We start from the raw sequence: 22,913 nt of genomic DNA, 5'->3' as shown, positions 1-22,913 counted from the left end.
ACCAGCTGAGGATCCTGTCCCTAAGAGGCTTGACTCACAGACTCCTGCCAAAGCTACTACATTCCCTAGAGATATGTAACCTTCCAAGCTGTTGTTCCAAACTATAAACATAGTTCACTAACAGTTATTCACCTCTGCTTTTAGGTTTCCTTATTATAATTCTTGTCTAAATGGAGGGATGGGTACTGAGTCTGTGGATTACACTGCAGTGATGCTTGTCTAGAACAGAAGGATTTTATATGGCATTGGGCATTTGTATTAATATTGTCATCTCCAGTTACATTAGCTAGAATGAACATGCTTCAGGCTACAGCCAACTGCTTGAGGTTAGGAAGAAATCCCCCCACCCTACCCTCATGATAATAGTTGTCTGTTATGTTATGGGAGTCTTACACCTTTCTCTGAAGCATCAGGTACTTATGGAGATAGAGCTACAGATGTGATGGACCACTGATCCATCCAGCATAGCAAGCTCTACATTCCTAATAGAATCCGGTTTCTTCATAGAGTTCTTCTCAACAAAGACACTATAGGATGAATGTCCTAAAGGAGCCCACAAACCAAACGAAATGAGACAGCAACCTGGAAAATGGAAGGATATTCCCAGTCAGTTTTTACCAGGAGATTCTCTAAAACATAACCTGACCTACCTTTCAACCTCAGGGTCTTGGGATTAGAGTCCTTTCAGTGCCATTGCAGATCCTCAGCCAAGAGACATCCACCTGTTCCACCTTTCTCCAGGAGCTTTCTGTCCCTCACCTCTGGGATTTAGAAGCCCCTTTAATAATTATAACAACAATAATACACCCAGAGTCAGATCCTCAGGTGCATTTTAGATTGGAGGCATAGACATCTTTGTGCCACCTTGCCATAGAGTTCCCAGGGACCAGTTCAGCCCATCAACACAACTTAGAGCAATCCCAGGGCTCCTCTAAGTTGCACTGATTGGTGACAGGCCCCTAGAAACCTTTACATCAGCCTGAATTGCTGGAGCACAGTGCATTCCAGTCACTGCCTTTCCTGCTTCAGCACATCACTGCACAGCCTAAGCTATAAGGTTGCAGGTAGTAATGCTGGGAAGAAGTGTAACACTAGCTATGCCAGCTTTATACCACTTACTGATTTCCCCATGCCAGGGGAATCCCCAGCAGCCCAATTGATGCATCTTCAATGCGTTGTGCCATTGGAGTTATGCAGAAGGGGCTTAGCAGAGCTGAGTATTTGGCTTTGAAACTTTAGTGACATACTTCCCTTGTAAGTATTCTCCCACTTGCTTCTTATCAAACTGTCTGTACTGAGCTATCTTGATTATCACTTCAAAAGTTTTTTTTTCTCCTACTTAATTGGCCTCTCAGAGTTGGTAAGACAACTCCCACCTGTTCATGCTCTCTGTATGTGTGTATATATATCCTCAATATATGTTTCACTCTATATGCATCCGAAGAAGTGGGTTGTAGCCCACGAAAGCTTATGCTCTAATAAATTTGTTAATCTCAATCCACCCCATAACATAGCCCCTGTAGTCATCCTTCTGTGATATATCTGCTAGATCTGAGATGAGGGGTTTTCTTCAGTTACAGCCAGTGTATCACCCTGTCTGTGAGACACCAGCGTCTAAGAACAGTTCCCAGCTCCAGTCCCATCTATAGGGGAAAACGAGGCAGGAATTTACAGCTGGGGCAAGCAAAGGGAAAAGATGATTTTAAAAAATATATTGTAATTGTGTGAAATCATAGCTCAGAACGGGGAACCTGGGTGGGGCTCAGCAGGCAGCTGGCGAAGGGAAAAGAGGATATTGTGTGGTTTTAAATACATTGGTGAAGTCATGGCTCAAAACAGGAAAGTGGCGTAGGAATTTGCAGCTAGGAGCGGAAGGACAAGAGGAGGTCCATGCTCAGGTTTTAAATATATGTTTTCATTGGAACTCAAAATAGGCCAAGTAGATAGGGTTCTGCTGCTGGAAGGAGGATGTATAAATGCAGCATGTGGTTTGTTTGGGTTTTTTAGGGAAATGTCATTTTAAGCCCTGCCTACACTAGTGAACCTTAGAGCCGTAATTCATGAGAAGTGCTGCTCCACTGGCAGGAGCTACAGTGTGGGCAGGGCCCAGACAATTTTACCTTTCTGTCATCTAGCCCTGCTCAGAGGCGTGTTAAACAACATGGGAGTAGAAATGTCTGTGCCATGGAGCTGCACTGGTGGTGAATCCCAATTATGAAGCTTGCTAGCATAGACAAGGCCAGAGTCAGAGAAGGAACATCTGAAAGGAATGTTACAGGATTGTGTCCAAGTGAAAGACAAGCCTGGAACCTTCTCCCAGACTGGGAGGGCTTTGGGGTTCTTTGGCCTGACAAGCAACAGTGCAATCCATAGTGATAAAATTCAGAGCCTTAGCGTCAAGGCTTGAGAGAAAGAAAATGAGGGAAAAAAGGAGGCAAGTTCTGTATATCTTGTCATGCTGATAAAGCTAATGAAACATTTGGAGCCTGATTCTGACCTCACTTATGCTAGTTTTACACCAGTGTAAGTCCATTAACTTCTGTGTGAGATCAGAATCAGGCTATCGATTAATTGACTGAGTGATAGATATAAATACAGGAGATGGATACGGGCAGGAGCGGCGCCAGGGTTTTTGGCGCCCTAAGCAGGGGTCCTTCCGCGCTCCCGGTCGTCGTCGTCAATTCTGCGGCGGGGGGGTCCTTCCGCGCTCCCGGTCTTTGGGGCACTTCGGCGGCGGGTCCCGGAGTGAGTGAAGGACCCGCCGCAGAATTGCCGCTGAAGACCCGGAGCGCGGAAGGACCCCCCGCCGCCGAATTGCCACCGAGGGCGGCAAAATGCCGCCCCCCCAAATCCTGGCACCCTAGGCAACTGTCTAGGTCGCCTAAATGGAAGCGCCGACCCTGGATACAGGTACAGACAATCATAATGAACCTGATATCTGGAACTTGTCTGGATGCAAATCAATACAGTAGATATCTTTTAAGAATAGCAATTGTCCTGGCATTTCAGGTCAAATTAGAAAAATTCTTGCAAAAATGGCTCATCTTCTGAGCTTTTTACTGTTCAAGATGAAAGAAAAGATCACAAAATCACCTGATTTGTCAGGATTACGCTGAAATCTCACAGAAAACAGCTTTCACAATTTCAGAACACTCAAACCCAACTGAGTTTTGACTGGGTCTCAGCCTTGACTCTCCCTCCCCTCAAATTGAGGCTTAAGGGGGTTCTGGATCTAGATCAGATCATATCCTCATTGGTCCCTCTCTTGTACAGAGAGATTGGGTAGAAAGACAGACACACAGAACTTTGTCAGGCAAATGTTCCAAGCTTTCATAACTCTCGCAGTTTCTTAATTTAAAACTAAACAAATCACAGCGGTGACATTTAATAGGAGAGCATTATGTGCCAACAGCTGGAATGAATCCAGCATCATTAGCTGTAGCCAAGAGCTGGCTACTTTCCAACTATGAGACTAACAAGCATAGCAAATGCCATACCATGGGCCCTTGGTACAGAAGTACCAAGCATTGGGAAAACTGCTCAGATCCAACATCTAAAGCAGACATCTACATTCAGAAACACAACTGATAAAGTTTGCATGATATCTGAATCTTTTCTGTAGCTTGTGTAACATGGGTCTAAATTCAAAACGCTTAGGCCCACATTCCTTGGGAAAGTTGATATTTGAATGTTATTGCTTAGGTCTGTTTCTAGAATGTAAACTCAAGTAGAATGAAATATGAAAAATAGAAGTAGCTATTCCCCTAAGTGCCAACAAGATGAAGGCAAGTTAAGCATGTCACTTTTTGAGTCAGTGGGAACCTTGAGGGATTTATTTAATCTCCTTTTTATGATCCTTTCTAGGATCCAGAGTACCTAGTCAAGAAAGCTCCTTGGAATGGACAATGTTTTTTTACATGTTAATATTAATAATAATACCTAACAACACTTTGTGGACCTGCTTCTCCTCTCACTCATATAGTGGTATAACTTTATTGCCTCCAATGCTGCTAACTTTGATTTATACTGGAGTGAGTAGAATACAGAGTCAGACCCTATGAGCCTGATCCAACTCTCATAAAAGTCAATGGGAGCTGGATCTGATCCTACAAGAGAAATAACATAAGTATGAGAAATCCTTTCTTCTTCAGATGAAAGAATCTTTTTGTCTGATCACTGCTGACCCAGCCATCAGTCATGTATTGATTCTTCTGATCTTGACATTACTAGGTATTTTGGGTAGTCGGAAGAGAGATTGTGTCCTTCAATACTCCTTCTGTTTCCAAAATATTTGCTGTATCTCAGCAGAAGCCAGGTTGACTCCCTTTCTCAATCTTCCTTTCAGAATTCATGTTTCAGACTACATTGAAGTCGATATGTTGGACAAATAATTTACTGGGCCAAGTTTTCCTCTTATTTACACTGATGCAACCCTATTGATTTCAGTGGAGTTGTACCACTGTACTCAACAACATAATTTGGTCTATTGTTTTTAAGAATAGAATGAATGGAACCTTTTCTCTTCACCCATCCTTTCTCTCTGGATGCAATCAGCCTGACTGAAGTCAATGGGAGTCAGTGGGTCCAGGATTTCACCCTCTGTGTTTCCGTTAAGTCAATCTAGCCCAGTGTACAGTGAATAGTTCTGAAACATTGTGCTGTTTCCTTAGACAGTCTTTTCTTGTCTACTAACAGACACAGATAGATTGAGGCATCTCCTCACCTGTTAAGTATAAAACACACTGGAGCTATATTTGTGGATTCTGGTCTCCACCTCCTGTCTGGCATTCTGAGCACTCACCCTGAAGTGGCATTAATGAATTAATTCAAGATGTTTGGGTATGTCTTCACTACCCACCGTATTGGCGGGTAGCAATCAATTTATCCGGGATCGATATATCACGTCTCGTTAAGACGCGATATATCGATCCCCGAACGCACTCACCGTCGACTCCGGAACTCCACCAGAGCGAACAGTGGTAGTGCAGTCTACGGGGGAGCCACGGCCGTCGATCCCGCGCCATGTGGATCCCAGGTAATTCGATCTTAGATACTTCGACTTCAGCTACGCTATTCGCGTAGCTGAAGTTGCGTATCTTAGATAGACCCCTCCCCCCCAGTGTAGACCAGCCCTAAGACTATTCACTCAAAATTATTCAGGCATTCTATAATATTTCCATGGAGATCTTATTGCAGAGTTCAGTATATTTGATGGGTTTTGTTAAAAAATGAACCCTCTGCAAGTAATATTTTCTAAGTCTGCCACTTCCACTAGGGTTGGGATCATACGTGCATGACATAATAACTGTGTAAAATCTTTCACTCAAGCAAAGCAAAACTGGAGGGATTTTTCCTTCTATATAATGTTTTGTTGTGAGTATTGGCCATAATTGAAAAATGTTTTTCACACTTTGGTACTATTTTTATGAACATTTTGCAAAACTTTGCTGATATGCTTACGAAATTCCACCATAATTGTCAGACACAATGGCAAAATAATGAAAAACATTTGTGAAATCGATTCAATTGGGTTTTGAAAATGTTTACACTGAAATTTTAGTCAAAGCACTAAACAAAAGTTTCACTCAGTCATGCATAAGAATATAAAATGATTAGTAGTAGTTCATTGATTTATAAATCAGATTTAAACTTTTGGCGTGGTGCTAGACAGTTGTACAATGCAAACCTAGTACCAACAATGTTAGAAAAAGCAGGGAAAAATCAATGTTGTCAAATCAACGACTGTTACATGGAAAGGAATTCTACCAGCATGGAATTGTACATGCCTGCTTTTCTGTCATTTGATCAAAGGTCATATTGCTCAATCATCCTGCCATCCTCTGAGAAGACTTGGGTTTTTTGGAAATACACCTCAGCCTTTCTGTATTTGCATTTCTGATTGACTCCCTGATGAACCAGAAAACAGGACACCACAAGCACTCTTCCCTTGCTTGCTGTGGGTTTGTTAGATTAGAATTAACAGAGTTTTCTGAGGATGCTTCTGTCCAGCTAATATCAGTAGAGGTCTACAGATTTATTATTATTGTTGTTGTTTTACATTTTTGACCCTAAAAGGATGTCAAAGCACCCTTCAAGTTAAATAGACATGCACAACACTATACATGGATCACTTCCGCTGCCCCTGAACCACAGCTGCCTCTTGGGGTGAAATGTGACTTTTTAACAGTCCCACGGTGTTATTGTTGTCATTTACATCAGTGTAAAACAGGTGTAAAATGGCACCAGACCAGAGTGAAAGCATTTTACATTTACTTGAACTTAATTTACACTGACATAAATGACTACATAGGGTGCAATGGAGCAATAGTGTCTGCTATCGGCAGGAGACATGGAATCAAGGGTTCTGATGTGGGGGAGAATCTAGTCTTTCATGTTCAGAATCATCAGCAGTGTAAAAAGGATACTGGAGAAAGGTAGGGCCTCCACCGATGGTCTAATGTTTCCAAGTGCCAACAAATATTTTTCCTTGGAAAGAAGCATGTGGGCCTAATTTGGCATCAACTTGCAACCAGGAAGCTCTTATTACTGAAGAAGTGTCACTGGTTCATCATTTCACAGGTTATTTTTGGTTGGCCCATATACCCTATGAATACTGGCATATAAAAGTGTGAATGGGCACAGTGCCACCATAACAGCTGGCTATGTGTCTAGTGGTGCGAGGGAACCAGAATCCAACAGGAGCTCTGAAGGTTTGAGTCCCATAGCGAGATTTCACATCACCTTCCCATAGCTTCCTCAGTTTGAATAAAGGGGAGCGGCTATTTATCACTAAATCTAAAATCATTTCCCCTGGTTGTGTAAAGAGAATCTGGGGCCCTGATGAATTCAGGTTAATTTACTGGCAGTGAGATGGGAATTGCATAGCGATACAAAATCTCCAACCCAAGAAGCAGGCACTTTACAGATCTCAGCAAAATACAGAATACAGTTCGGCTGTTTCTTTGTACAATCGCTCTGCCACATCAGGGAACCAGATCTGTGACTATGGGTATCTGTGCCATGGAAGTCTATATATAGTTTCTGTTTGAACTGTCCCCTGGGAAGGCATTTCTTTTCAACTTCTCTTGAAAGCTAAAATCCTTTCCATTCTAAAGATCCCATAAACATTCTGTAGAGGATAAATGACAGCAGCAGCAGCACCTGCAATATTAGGCACTCCTTTCATCCCGAACTTTCCCCTTTCCCTAATAGTGAACTCCAGACAACAAGTGAGTCTTTCATGCTCCAGACTGATTTATCATTAACTATCAAACCTGTCTCTCTCTCCTGCAGAGACCGGATGAGAACATCAGTAAATGTTGTAGGAGATTCTTTTGGTGCTGGCATTGTGTATCACCTCTCCAAGGCAGAGCTGGAAAACCTGGATTCCCAGCATAAGGGGCATGAAGACATTGAAATGACCAAGACTCAGTCAATTTATGATGACATGAAAAATCATAGGGAAAACAACTCAAACCAATGTGTTTATGCAGCTCACAACTCTGTCATAGTAGATGAATGCAAGGTACCTTTCACATTTATGGATATTGAGACTTGTATATAGCAGTGCATGCTTTGTTTTACTTCATTTTTTAACCTGCATGTATTTTTTTTTAATTGTTTCATAAATGTGACAGTCTCTGTCAACTTCAGACATTTTAAGTAAGTTTAAGAAGTTACAAAGATTTTTTGCACTCTTCTTAAACATGGCATTTGAGGTGAAAAATCATACACAATGTTTACATATCAAAAACTTAGGGATTATGCAGCGTATTATGGAATATTCCAAGACACAGAGAGAATATGGCTATCTACCTAGTTTCCTTTGTTAACAGAGAGCTTATTGCTGCTCAAATGAAGGCTAGCTGTAAACCAAGTGCAGGTATTATTATTTGATGGCAGTCTTCCATGATACGCCATAAAGAGACACACGTGTTAAATGCACCATATCAGTGATCGTGCCAGCACTCATACAGCATGGGTATGCTTTTCTTTCATCATCATTCTTGGTAGTCATTGTAAAAATACAAACTTTGCAATTTCTATCTAATCTTCACTGTAACTAACCTGGATTTTAAAAAGAAAAAAATGTCTTGATTAGAGTGAAGCGAACTTCAGAAACCCCATCAGTTGAATGAAAAACTAGGTTGAGTGATTTGTGTATAAAGGTTTACTAGGCAACCAGGACTAGGACAGGCCTGATTAAAGTCAAAAGCCAATATTTAATTGAAAAGGAAAAAAATCAAAACCAAATTAAAACTTTTCATTTTATGGCCAATTTTTACTTTAGGTGCTTCTCCTGTTCCTCCCACCTGATTATATAGCAAGTGACCTTTTCCATATTTTATCAAAACATGTCTAGATTGGCTAGTGAGTCAACCACACCCAGATATTTGTCCACAGAGAGAAAGAGAAAGCTTGTGGATTCCCTGACACCTTTAAATCTCCACAACAGACTTAGAATGGACATGAGTCCCATCTCTAAAATCCAGTTGCTAAGTTATCGTAGACAATGGAGATGGAAAAGATTTATGATGTCATTTTCCCCACCCCTAAGCCAAAGATCATTCTTCACAGTACATTTTTTCAGAGGTTTGCCCTATCGAGGGTCAAAGGACTTGTTTGAAAAATGGTATTTTCCCTTAAAGTTTTGAATTAACCAAAGCTTTCATTTTGTTTGACATTTTTTTTCATGGAATTTTTCAGTTTTTTGGTGAAGTTAAGATGAATGAAACTTTTCATTTTGGATGAAAAAATCATTTTGTTTTGGTTTTCAATTTTGGGGGATATTTCCCCCCTTTCTCTTCTCTTCCCCTCTTCCCTTTCATTCCACTGGAAAATCAAGAAGAAAGGGGGGAAAAGTAAAAATGTGAATATTGAAACAAAATGAATTTTTTATACATTTTGTTGTTGTTGTTTTTTCTTTTGAAAGGAAAAGAATTGTCTGACAATATCTGTTTCTTTTTAAAAGACATTTTTCATGAAAGAAAATCAACATTTTTTTTACCAGTTCTAGATTTGATTGATGGGGTTTTTATCACTTCCTTTGAAAAACCATTTCATAGTCTGATAAAACTGTTCCTCTTCCTAAAGAGGTGGAAAGAACCAATTACCTTTGATGTTAGGATCAGTCCTGGGGTTTTTGGCCAAACAATAACTGGCTGATTTTATTGGATTTCGTGCTACCAGGAAGCACCTGAAGATACACTAATGTGGGCTTCAGTCTTACTGTGACGCACTCTGGGCTTGATTTTAAAAGGAGTTCAGAACTTGCACCACTTCAGGACTTTTCAGGACCAGTCCCCCTTTCATTTAAAAGATACCAACAAGCCATAAATTATTGGCTGTGTCATAATCACTAAAATTGTCCCAAACACAGTGGGATTTTGAGGTTTATGTCATCACTTGCAAGTGATGCTCTAGTGACACTGCTACCAGGAACTTTTTAAGGTGGTATTTTTGCTGGACAGATCCACAGAGAAACTGGATTGTGTTACAAAGGTTCCTAATTACAGGAACTCACAGAACCCAGGGAAACAGAACTTCCCTAATTTGGGATTGCCTCACTTTCATAATGGTGAAGCTTGCTCCTTCCCCCTTCTTGCACTCTACCAGTGCTGAGCTAGACAGGTTTTCCCCTCTGCTAATTTTCATTCCTCCCCCCCCCCCCCCCCCCCCCCCCCCCCCGGAGTCTCTTTTAAGGACCTCAAAAGGGAGTGATGGATGCACTAGTCCATCCCCTCATTATTTTGTCCACCAGTTAGCTCTAATTTCAAACACACCAATTTTGGTTCATTGTTTTCCAGTCCCACACTGGTCTTGTTTACCAGACATGAACTTAACACAGTTCTTGAATTATATCAGCAGGCCTTTTTTGTTTGGATACCACTGACTCCTAAGCTAGCAAAATTTGACACTTGTCATTGTTGTTTTAGGCTTGCTCTTCATTGGGAGCTTAATTAGTACATTCAAGTATATGAGAGGAACCTTGACATAGTAGAGTAAACACAGGACTGTCCTTGGGCAAATACTTGTCTGGCTCAGTGTCCTCATCTGCCAAATGGGGATAAGAATACTTACCTACCTCACAGGGGTGTTGTGAGGATTAGTTGATGTTTGTAAAGCACTTTGAACATGTAAAGTGCTCTACAACTCCCAAATATTTTGGTAATGATGATGATGTAGTATTACCTTATCAGGCTCCAAATACCAAGATCTTGAGCTTCAAGAGATAATTCACTGGAAGGGAGAAAAGTTCGCTGCAACTCTGATCAAAGTTTTGAAAAGCTAATATATTAACATATCATCTCTATTTACTTCCTGTAATATACTCCAGATAATTCAAGTCTTTTATAGTCTTGTGTAGCCACTGTATATTTATAATAAGTAGGCTATTTTTTATGTGGGAGTATAGTGGCTCTTATTGCATGATATTTCTCTATTTTTATGATCACTTTTCACATTACTTTATGTGGTTTTCAGCTCCAAATATGCTGTGTATTCTTGTAACTGCATGTGTTTCCCTTCCAATTATCTGTGAAAAAGGTTGGCTTTGTTTTAAACATTGGTGCATTTTTGTAATGTTTCCCTGTCCAAATGCTTCCATATATTCAGTTTACCCATCATGTGGAATATCAGTCCTGTCTTTAAGTTTTCATATGAAGCTGAGGACAGTAACTTGGAAGGTAAGCTAGGAAAGAATAGGCCATCCATATAGAATTAGACAAAAGGTTCCCATACTATGTAAAGGTCCAGTTCATTTTTCCTCAGTCAAACAAAATACTTTAGCTTGAGCCCCACACATCTCCTGTTAAGGATTTCACATGGCTATTTTTATACTGACTGTTGGGTTGTAACACAGCGATCAACATTTCCCATGAACTGATAAACCAATATTGGTCTTCCACCATACTTATCAAATTAATATTGTAGCATGAACCTTGAAATGCTACAATGACCTTTTTTATTGTTCTGTGTATAAAATATAGTATTTATAAGAATTGTTTGACCTGACTGTAACTGAACCTTTCACATGCATGAGTAGAAATAGTGGCACAATGAATGATGTTTTACAACATGTCTGTGGAGCAGCTATTCTGCCATTTTCTTTGAAGTTTTTGTAATGTGTGTGTATATATGTATCCACATTCCTCTATCATTCTGTCCCTTTCACATTCCTCCATATCCTCCAGCAGATGTCCTGCAGTGCAGATGAGTTCTATAGGAAATTTTTTTAGTTCAAGTTAAACTCTTCTTGCAAATTAGGAAAAGTCTGAAAGTGACAGGACTGTCTATATGTGTAAAATATTTATGAAAACTACATGACTTCAAACAGTGAAGGGAAAATAAAATCCAAAAAACATGGATCATTGTTCACTCATGTTTTCTAGCCAATATTAAAATTACCCCTCCCCACCTACGCACACACACACCTCTCTGCACTTTGAGGACATTGTGAATTATGAATAAATATATATAAAATACATATATATTCACACATGGAGTATGTTACTCCTATAAATATCATGCTTCTCCATATAACGCATAACTTTTCTTGTCAAAGTGCCTTGGCCTTTAAGTTAGCTGTCAATGATAATTACTTGCAGGTGACACTGGCAACCAATGGCAAATCTGCAGACTTCACTGTTGTTGAGGAAGAGCCTTGGAAACGTGAAAATTAAGGAAAGCGAGTCCCATCTCCATCTTTAATAAGCCCCTGAAGCTATCTTATGGTAAAAGATATCAAGATTAAAGAATATTTCTCTATTTATTTAACATCTAAAGTTTCTGCTTATTTAATTTGTTAACCGAAACTTAGCAAAGATCTCATAAAGTCATTGTAGCTACCGTGTTTTTGCCAAATAGTGATCCATAACTATCTGTCTCACTTGTACTGTTTGAATGGATGAAGCTGGAGAATACTCTATGAATTAACAGTTATGTTCTCACCAGCCTCTCTTTTGCTCAAGAGTCAGAAAATGTAGATGCTGCAAAATGGAAAGATCAAAAAGCCAGTATGGCTTTCTCCAGGGACTCAGGGTAATGAACATATAGTATCATATAAACCTTAAATTGTTCTCAGTGTCTCTTCTTGTGATGTATGTACAAATCAGTACTGCAGTGTACCTTTGGTACAGTCAACATTGTGTAACTACATTATTTATTGTAAGTGTCTCTAAAGGTTTTCTATAAGTTTTATTGATAATTAGCAGCTGGCATGGGGGACTCAGAATTTTCATCTTCCCAGGTACACTTTAAATTAAGTGTCTCAAATAAATATTTCATTTAGGTTTTGGGGGCCAAATTCACCCCAGGCATAACTTTATTAAATTCAGTGGAGTAAATACAAAGGGCCAGGTTCCAGGCCTTTCAGATAGCACCAGATTCTGATGCACTCTTCACATCAAATAGGACCTTACAGCCCATTTGGTCCCTCTGAAACTATTCAAGGAGAATGATGTTATTCAACTTAAGGAAGGCACCAGAATCTGTCCCCAAATGATTATTGAACATTCTTTTTGTTGAGGACGAGCAATTATATGTAATAGGGTGTTAAAATGTAATGGTGCTTAGCATACGTTGGTTTGTTAACTAAGCTAAACTAAATGTATATTTAGGACACTTAATTTGAAGTGATAACTATTATTCTTCTCAAGTCCATCTTAGATTTGAGCCAATGAGCTAAATCCTGAAGTCATTACCTGGTCAAATTTTGCATTGAAGTCAATGGGAATTTTGCCAGAGTTAGGACTGAGTGAAAAGTAAACCAGGACTTCAGGATTCAATCCAATAAAAATTGAATCCCCATCTCTCTATTGTGAAGAAACAATTTGTATAAATGTCTTTGATGTCAGACAAGCAGTGATTCTAGACCACATGGCATAGGAATAAACAAGGCAGAGTTTTGTCGACACGGTATAACTAATGTAAGATGTAGAGGTGCAATAATCATTCTCTTAGGTTGTTTAAAAGGTGCTTGTTAAAAATCAGTGCTTGTAAAGACATAGGTGTACTCTATTATGAAATTAATAATGTTTTACAGCAAATCTGAGCCAGGTGGCTGAGGGAAACTCTGCCCTCTGAACAAACCTTCTGTGATGTGAGTGTTTCTTAAAATGTTCTCTGAGCTGTCCAGCCTATGAGCTTATAATGAACCTACCTAAAAGGTGAGATGGGAAATGAAGCACATATGCTTCTCTCTGTCCATGCACAGTGCAGTGCTGCCATTGACGTAAATTGGAATAACATGTGTGAATGTAGCGTTTAAACAATAATTCAGTCTAGTTTTGCTAATTTGTATTGTGTTAGCTATTCCAATGAAGTCACTATGGGCCCCTGCTAGTAAGGACTACTCACCTGTTTAATGGTTTGCAGAATCAAACCTATAGTCAACATATTCACCATTCAAATATTTGTAGCTGTGCAGTATTTTCCTTGGGAACATTAGTGCTCTTTTGACATCCCCTTGCTGCCTCACTAACTGAAAAGTCCTAAAGAATTTAATAGCTATTAAACTACTGTGAGTTCTATAGACATTATTCTGACAACCTAAAGAATTTAATAGAGAATTAGTCCTTTTCTGTAGGTCTTTTGTACTGTTCTATGGAATTCTGTTCCATCTTGTTCAACGTATTTAGTGGAATTGTGGGTACACAGAACTTCTCAGGATCAGGGACTTAGTCTGGATTTGAAGAAGAGTTCACTTCCCTGATCCCCACAGAAAGAGATCAATTGCTCAAGACAGCTGTAACACTCTCTAAAATGAACTCTAACATTTGGGCTGTTGGCTAACCTCACATGAAAGTCACTGAGAGCTAAGTAGCAATTGTATAGGATGACCATATTTCCAAAAGACAAAACAGGACACCCCCAGCTGCTCACCTGTGGCCCCTTTCCCCCCATGCAAGGCTGTTCCCCGTCACAGGTACCCTGCAGGGGCCCCCTCAGGAGGCTATTTCCAATTGCTGGAACCTTGCTGCCCTCCACCCCCCATGCTGGAACGCTCCCCCCCACCCACCCACGGGGGGCTGGCATCTCTGCTCGCCCCCTCTGCACCGCACCCTGCTTTTTTTGGACAAAAGTGGGTATTTATCCCATTTGCTCTTGCCAACTGGTCAAGTCAGTAAGAGCAAACGGGATAAATGCCTCCTTTTTTAAAAAAAAAAAGTCGGGACAGCCAGGACAGGACTTAAAAAAGGGTCTGTCCCAGCCAAAACGGAACGTACGGTATGATCACCCTACAATTATACCAGACTAGAACATAGTGTTTGTTGTAGTGTAGAGCTTGGGTTCTCAAAGGTTTTCATAGCCTGGCCCATATTTTCGAGAGGTGGTCTCCTAAACCACTTCCATCCTATTCATAATAATCTAACTTCCCTGTGGCAGCTACAGCAATTGCCTACAGAGAAAGGTAACATTAGGAAAGTGTTTAGTGTATTTTTAGCTATCTTTTAAAGCAATATGATAGCTGGAAACAGGTAGGAGAGCCAGCACCATGTGACTAAGCTGCGCCACACAGTTACCTATTGAGAAACACTGTTTCAGACATCCTTCCTTACACCTATCTGCTTTGGACATATTGCCCTTTAAAAAGTTCTTCAGATGGGACTAGAGGAGGAGGAGGAGGTGAAAATTTAGAGTAACTCCACTCACGTACAGAGAGCAAATTTGGGGCTTTAGTTTTGACTAAAAAAGCAGACTGTAGGACTTTTAAGTAAGACTTTATAGTTGCAGTAACTCAGGGAACTTTCAAAGATAATTACAATGTCATTCTTCTACTTATAATATAGAAATGTGCTACTTATGGGAAACACTTTGGCTATCTCCCAGGCTGAATTCTCCCATGTAATATTTAATGTGTAGCTACTCTGGCACAGTACTGAATTTAACCATCAAAAAGCTTTCCATTTCTTGGGGGAAAATGTAACTCATACTTGGCTTGCAGTTGCTAATTTGCTCATTCCACATGAGGCTGGGTTGCTGCTTAACTAAACAAACAAGAAAAATCCCAGGAAATGGCCACTTGAGCTAATGCAAGTTTCACATTTGAGTGGATAATGCTTGTCACTGTCACATCATCCTTTAGCCTCATTATTTTGCACCTGGCCTTCAGTGTTCTCTTCCTTTACTCATTTCCCCATTGTTTGGATGGCAAAACTCAAGGATGAGCACAGGATAAGGCAGAACACACACTCTTGAGTTATTTCCATGTGAACTGAAGTTCCCTTCTCCAGTCATTTTCTTTGCTCTGCTCTCAGCTAGTCCCCTGCTGCTTACACAAGTATGATATATATGTGCCCTCTAGAACACTGACATCATCAGTGGAATATGGAAAGCCTTGATCCTGGTAAGCATCCTTAGTCAGGAAAGCATTTAAGCTCATGGTTAAAATTTAGCAGCACATGCTTTTCTGAATAGGACTGTAGTTAAGCACCTGCTTGAGAACTTTGCTGTATGAGGGCCATGACTCTGTTAGGGTTTGTTCTGGTGCTAGCCTTCAAGGCCCAGTGCACATTATAGTTAACTTGGAGAAACAGTTTGCTTCTGAATTTGTTCCTTCTTCTGTACTCCTCCTCCAGAAAAACAAAGACTGCACCAGCACTTTGTATAAAACAAGAAGTTTGCACAGGTCTCATGCATTAAGATGCCCCTATATTTATGCCAATTAGACAGTGTTACAATAAGGGCCCCCGTCATTTAAAACTGAGAGACTATTTTTGTTTCTTTGGAAAACAGGGACTGTGCCTGCAAGATGCTGACCACTCTGAATTCCCTTTGGGAATTGAGGATTTATGCTTCCTTCCAGGAAGCACTTAGCACCTGGCAGCATGCACAGAGCCTGATCAACCCAACTATATGCACTAAAAACTCCCATTAATTTTAAAATGGAGAAGGATTATTATTTTTCATCCTTCACCATTCCAGAGCAGTTGCTATTAATACATTATCTGTTCTTAATGCTAGCTGGAGACTTTGGCCCCAGTCCAACATTGTTGGAAAGCAATTGGGGTTTCATCATTGATTTCAGTGGGAGCAGGATCAGAACCTGTACTTCATGTTGAGGCCCATGCTGTCTTATTTGAAATGGTCTGTTTTCAGTTTCTGTACACATAGCAATCTCAGTCATTTATAATTATAAATACACCATCATTCCTCCACCTGCAAAGACCAAAATATGGGTCACAACATGAGAGAGAGAAGAAAATCAATGAATGCTGTTAGCTAAAATAATGAGGAATTAATTCATTCATAAATAGGGCTATTGTGGGAGCTTGTTTTGTCAATGCTGGCAGGTAAGCCACAGACAATAATATGGATTCTGATTAAATTGATTGAATGGTCTGTGTTGTCAGCTTTTGAAAGCTTTTTAAACTCTTGCATTATAGAAGACTCTAAGAAGGGTCAAGGTTCAACAGTGGCCCCTCCCACCTCCTTCAGCCAATGGAAACAGACTGTGCAATTCCTTCCGCCTGATCCCAGTGAATGATCTTTTCTTGGTTCTCTAGCTGATGATGCCTCCCCCATCCAAAAGGTCTCTGCCAACATGCCATAAAGGAAAATCACTTCCCATTCCCAAATCCAGCAGTGAGTTTAAACCTCTGCCTCTGAATTCAGATCACTGTCATTAAACTTCTGATCTGTTTATATCCCGAGATATAGCTAGTGTCCATTTTTGTCTAAAATCCTAGTAAATGGACTCTGCCATCACCTCTGGGAACACAGAATTCCAAACACTATGGGGTTTTAAAGATCCTTGAGCAGTATAGATTTCTGATTTGTTTTCCAAGTATTGGTATCATATCCTTGGGTTGGTACTTTGATGGATGCCGATGTTTAGCAGAGCAAACTACTTGTCTTATAAATAGAAGCAGCAGCAAAAAACAACAGAGCTCAAATTACTGTACTCTGGCAACTGCCTGTATTTTCTTTGCTTTCCCAGCCTCATGCTGTTATATGATTCCTGTTGTAGCGGCTCAGCAGCAATCAAACAGTTTTCTGAAAACAGCATCAGTTGCCAATCTAGCCTCTGATTTCTACAGCCTCTTGTAATGCCTTTAGAAAGGCTTTGATCTTTAGTACCAGGCCTGAAAAACCCTATTATGAATATTTAAAGTACATCTCCTGCTCATCAGATTAAGTCCCATATGTTCCATTTTTGTTTATTGCATTTGGCACCTTATAAAAATATACTGCAGTATTCTACTGTACCGAGCCAGAAGACTACAGTTGATCATATTACTGTGACTTCTTGGGCCATTACTGTAATATTTGTCTTGTGCGTTATTGTCATAAGAATATAGCACATTGGGACAAATTCTTCTCTGGTGTTACTCTACTGATCTGAATGGAGTTACGCCAGGGATCAATTCTGCTGCTGCTGCTCTAGCATGATCATTATTTTTAGGCCATCTTATAATGTTGTGCTGAAACTACTGCTACACATAGAATATATTATGAAAGACATAGCTTTGAGAGTGATGATGTTGAAGATAAGACTTTTATCTAGTTTTGTGTAGCAGAAGAGTGATGTACAGATTATAGCTATAGCCATTACAAAAAGCAACTTCCCTACACAACAATGTTATAGAGTAAGGGAAGGGAGGATAAGGAGGAGATGTGAAACAAATTTGCTGAACTTTGCCCTGAGACAGGGTTCCAGAAGTGTTAAATTCTTGCTCAATATTCACCAGAAGCAATATTTTGTAACATACATTTTTCACCTCTCCAGTAATCTTGCATTCCCCCTACACACACACCGGCAGGGACCAGTCCTGCAGTTCTCAGGCAGACTCTGTCATCCTGGTATTACTTAGGCAAAACTTCCACTAAAGTCAATGGGAGCTGTGCCAGAGAGAGGACTGCAGAATTGGGTCCACACTGATAGTTATCCTTTGCTTCCCCCTATTTCTTCCTAGGCTCTTGTTTGATATTGAATTGAAATCTGTTGCTGTAATGAGCCACAGTGCTGCTACTTTTCACTAATGCCCAGGCACTGAGAACTTGTTTATCTGTGGAATGCATGGGTTTAGTGACACAAGACTCTTTAGAACCAACCCCCAGTGTTTCCTCCTAACCAAGAGACATCTCCATCTGGTAAGTGGAAACCTGACACCTTTCTGCTACCCACAGTTACAATTCCTAATGGATATGACAGTAATGCATTTAAAGCCATGGTCCTTTATAAACCCTGAGCTCAATATGGTAACATTGTTTAAGCATACTGTTGAGGCACTGCCTAGGTTTTCTGCTAGTTAAAGATGCCACTCACCAATGTGCTAATGAAGGGTTTGGAGAGGCAGGGACAGGGCCGGCTCCAGGCACCAGCTTAACAAGCAGGTGCTTGGGGCGGCCAAGGGAGAGGGGCGGCACCTGCGGCAATTTGGGGGCGGCAGGTCCCTCACTCCCTCTAGGAGCAAAGGACCTGCCGCTGAACTGCCACCGCCGATCGCGGCTTTTTTTTTTTTTCTTTGCTTGGGGCAGCAGAAATGCTGGAGCCGGCCCTGGGCAGGGAGGCATGATATTTCTTACATCACCCAGCTTTTTGGTTTATTTCCCCAAATCACCTATTTGTCTATCTAGGTTCTTATATAGATATGTTACCCACCGTTGTTGGCGTCTTTAATGCTTCTAGTTTGATTTTTGTAACTAAAGATAGCACCGAGAGTCTTCAATATTTTCAAGAAATACTCTGAGACATACACCTTTACATAGAGAGGAAACTTATAAAATGGTGTTTCATAGATAGCATCACATAGCCTAGATGGTCTAATTACTGCATAGAACTTTGTACATAAATAGGATACTTCATGGGGATTTTTGTATCGTTCTTTTCTATTTGTTTTCTACAGTTTTGGAAGAACATTTGCAAAGCATATTTACAAACAGATTTTGCAGTCAGTACTGTAGATTCAAGTATTCCCATTTTTGGCTTCATGTAGGCTTGTAAGTTCTCATATACTGCAGGTTGTCTTTCCTCCTTAAAGAATATTGCAACAAAAATCTATAGACTTCTTTCCAACCTATCCTGCTTGCTTTCTTAATGTAGCCAGTTTATACTCTAGTGTGAACTGTAATTTATAGAATGCATGAGAAAAGAATTACACATGTAATTACACTTGTTAAATTTGGTATGCTCAAAACTGATTCCGCCATTAATACAGATTTTATGGGTGTGTACCTGTTCTCCAGAAACCAGAAAGAACTACAATGTAGATGGAATTAAATTACTTAGTATCTGTAATTTACAGACACACAAATATTTTCTTACAATATTTTATATATGACCATATAAGATAAGGGAAAAAATTCTTACAGGTGATCCATACCTTAGAGCAAAACCAGTTTTCTAACAGCATTTTAGGATTAATATTTTTTCTGTATTTTGTTTAATGAACTAAGAAAAGCAATTTAGTGATGAATTATACGCAAAGCACAAAATGCAATAGGAATTAAGAATTTCGAGGTGTCCTTAAATGCTGCAGTTCACTATGGAGCACTGTATTATTACATCCTAAACAATCTTCTAGATTGACAGTTTTATGGATTTCTCATCCCTTAATTGTGACATTTGGCATGGTTTTACCTGGGCCAAACCTTTAGTTGTTTCTCAGGGTCAGATCCTGAATAACTGATTTACCCACAATTCTTAGGCTGTGAGCTGGAGATCTGCATGTGCAAAGAGTACAGGATCAGGCACTCAGTCCATCTTACTCAGGCAAAACTTGTATGAGTTTGGCCTAGGTAAAGGATTCAGTATTTGGCCTCTTAGCTTTGCCTTCATGTAAATGGACCAATGACACAACAATGGGACCACTTTAATAGGGTAGCGCTATAGAAATACCTCCTGCCTTTTTAAACATTTATAAGAAAAACAAACAGTATATTTTTGACCAGGACAAGTGGGATTTATTTTTCTTTCATAACAATCAATTCTTGTTAGGCAAATACCTGTTGGACTTAAGGTCATGACATTAATGAAGCATATTTAATTAGTAAATTAAAATGACTACAGTCAATTACTTAGTTAAAATCAACAACAAAAATTACATCATGGAAAATTCCTTATGTGGCGAATCAACCACATGGCATACAATTCAAGACAAAAAACCATGGAATTGAAAATGTCACCTGTCCACAAAGCAGATACATTTTCAGAAATTTGTTGTAGGGCCCTGGTAGTCTCCTGAGGTTTATGTGGGTAAACTATATATATTTGTGTATTGATGTGCCCTTATTTTTTAATCTCCTTATATTTTTAAATCAGTCATATCAGGTATTCTCTTAATTGGAGTTGAAGGTAGTGTAGTGTGTAGCTGAAGTACTAACAGCTGTCAAAGCATGGAATCCTTATAAACACCAATTTTTATACGTTGCTTAAGCATGATGATCAGTGCCTCTCCTCACTTTGTGTAGATAAGATAGCTATCTATGTGTAATTTCAGTGAATGTGCATTGAGATATAGTAGAAAATTTGATCTCTGTTTTGAAAAACTCTTTTCTGGTTGTTTTTGGTTTGGTTGTCTGGGTTGTGTTTATTTTAGACATTTAACTGAATAATTTCCATGGCTTGATAACTGGTTTTGTGTGTTTGTATATAAACAACACTTCAATGCATATCTTGTTTTGATAACGGTCAAATCCTATATGTAGCCCACTCATTGTAAATATGTTATTGTTAGTTTTCAACTATCTAACCAGCATTGCTATGAAATTCCCTGGCACTCAGTGAAAGTGACTGCAGTATGGATTTGCTGCACTGTGAATGCAATAGTTAATACATTATGAATTAATGTGCATGTAGCATGATGAATTTGGTTTAGGAGTAGATTCTCCTTGTTCACTTGGCATGTTGGAACTGTAGCAACATAAGATTAGTAAGTCACTGTGTAAATTAGCACAATGGTCAGAAGGAAAAATTAACTTTACTGTACTCTCTCTCTGGGCACCATGTCTATCTTCGGCAATATGTGTAGCTTACAACAAGGAATCCATATTCACACAGCAGAGTTTCAGGATTCCTCTGACTCACTTTCAGTTACTCATTGACTGCAGACTCCAGCGAAGAAACTACAGTCAGAAGACAATGACTAAGCCTGACATTTAGTCTTAAACAGAAGCACATGCTTGACTGCTTACTTTATTATGTGCCCTGGAATGCAAAGTATTAACCTTCATTTCATTTCCTCTGTAGAAACAATCTGTGAGTAAGATTTATAGAACCATAAGTACATGGATGGACTAATGCTGTTTCCATTATCAAATAAGGATATTAATAGATATTGAGAATTAAGCACAAAATCAAGTGGATGTCAGTTGTGCAAAAAAATGACAAATATGTTCTTTGGTTGGTGTTCATTTATGCTTATTTGATTTGCAAAATTATGTGTCCCATGCAATGCACATATGGCAAATATATATAACGGCAGGGATATTGTAAAACCTGTGCTATGAGTCATGTCCATGAGCTTCTAAGAAAAAATCCTCATTTCTGGACTGAAAACTGAAAGTGTTATGAAGTGCAACTGATGCTCAGTAGATCTGAGACACCTCGGGAGAGATGCATCAACTCAATTCGTTCCTAGAGACAAGGGGTCCTGATTCTCCTCACAGATGAAAGTAACTCCATTAGCGTCAGTGGAGTTAAACCGGGGTAAAACTGGAATGAGTTCAGAATCAGGCCCAACCAGTGGGGGATGTGTGGTTTCTTATGAGACGTATTATGTTTCCATTCAAACTGCATGTTCCACAGTACTCCATGTCTTTCCTGCTTACTTCTAGGCCTTACATGCTTCCTCTCAGGAGAGACCCACTCACTAGCTAGGATCCTTCATGTAAAAAGAAACAAAACAGAAAGATAAGCTTGATATTTTCCTTCTATTGTAAATGTTTACCTGGGACTTGAAGTGACGTATTGTACAGTATCTGTAGCACATTTTGTTTGAAAACTAATGAATGCAGACGATAAAATTTCTACTAATTCTGGGCTCCTTTCTTTTGTAGTGTAGTAGGAATGCCTTGTTGACTAAGTAGATTTTATATAAGTAATTCAGAACTTCTCTTCCTTACAGTAACACTTTAGCCATTTGCTTTAAATGCGTTCTTACTGTGTGAACTGATTTCTGTAACTTTCATGTATAAAACAAACTGGACATTCTTTATATACTGGAAATAATCAGTGAATACAATATTTCACTAAGTGTTGTACCTTTTCTGTATATATCATCAATAAATGTTGATTCATAATTCTCATGGTTGGTATTTGTGTGTATCGTACACCAATTCATTTGTTGAAACCACAGCCTAAAGGATTCCTCCTTTCCACTAAAGAATCCCAAACTGCCTTCTTATTTAGGGGCCACACTGAGTATGAAGTACTCCAGTTATGCACAGAACGGATATAGCACAGTGGGAGTAGCAAGCTCCTCCCTGCCCTGCTAATGCATCTTACCCAGCTCTGGATTCACCACCTTTGTGGTTGAACAGTTACTTTACTCTCCATGCTTGGCCAACAAAGAGGTGGGGGTGAAGCTGCTAATGCCAATAGTGAAGGTGATTCTCATGATGTGGGCAGCTGTTTAGTAGGCGATGGACTGAGATCAGCCACTCCAAAAAAAACCCCATTCAGTTACAGTTTGCTAAATCTAGGAGGGCTCGGGAGCATTGAAAATCCTTGAGCAAAAAATAATGTGATTCTTATTCTTTTAATTGAATGTCTGTACACCACAGCCATGAAGCTATAGAAAGGCCTAAGACAAAGTTGTCACCGGAGCTGTGAAAACTTGAAATTATGTGAATCCCTAGCGGTTCTCAAACTTTTGTACTGGTGACCCCTTTCACATAGCAAACCTCTGAGTATGACCCCCCCCCCCCGAATTAAAAACACTTTTTTGTATATCTGCAAAAAGAAGAACAGG

The 22,913-nt window shown here is 39.7% G+C and overlaps 1 protein-coding gene across 9 annotated transcripts in view; it reads left to right on the top strand.

The window, feature by feature from the left end:
- Positions 1–22,242, top strand: part of SLC1A2 (solute carrier family 1 member 2) — a 133,841-nt gene extending 111,599 nt beyond the window's left edge. For all 9 annotated transcript variants that reach the window (XM_065592756.1, XM_065592752.1, XM_005304531.4 and 6 more), the window contains 2 exons: positions 7,294–7,525; positions 11,607–22,242. In XM_065592756.1, the coding sequence (XP_065448828.1) occupies positions 7,294–7,525; positions 11,607–11,681 (307 nt within the window). In that variant the 3' untranslated portion in view covers positions 11,682–22,242. The remainder of the gene's footprint in view (positions 1–7,293; positions 7,526–11,606) is intronic.
- Positions 22,243–22,913: the final 671 nt, after the last annotated feature.

This window comes from Chrysemys picta, chromosome 4 (genome assembly GCF_011386835.1).
Source record: "Chrysemys picta bellii isolate R12L10 chromosome 4, ASM1138683v2, whole genome shotgun sequence".
Lineage (NCBI taxonomy): Eukaryota > Metazoa > Chordata > Testudines > Emydidae > Chrysemys > Chrysemys picta.
The sequence above is the reverse complement of the archived record's forward strand: the minus strand, read 5'-3'. Positions and strand labels throughout refer to the sequence as shown.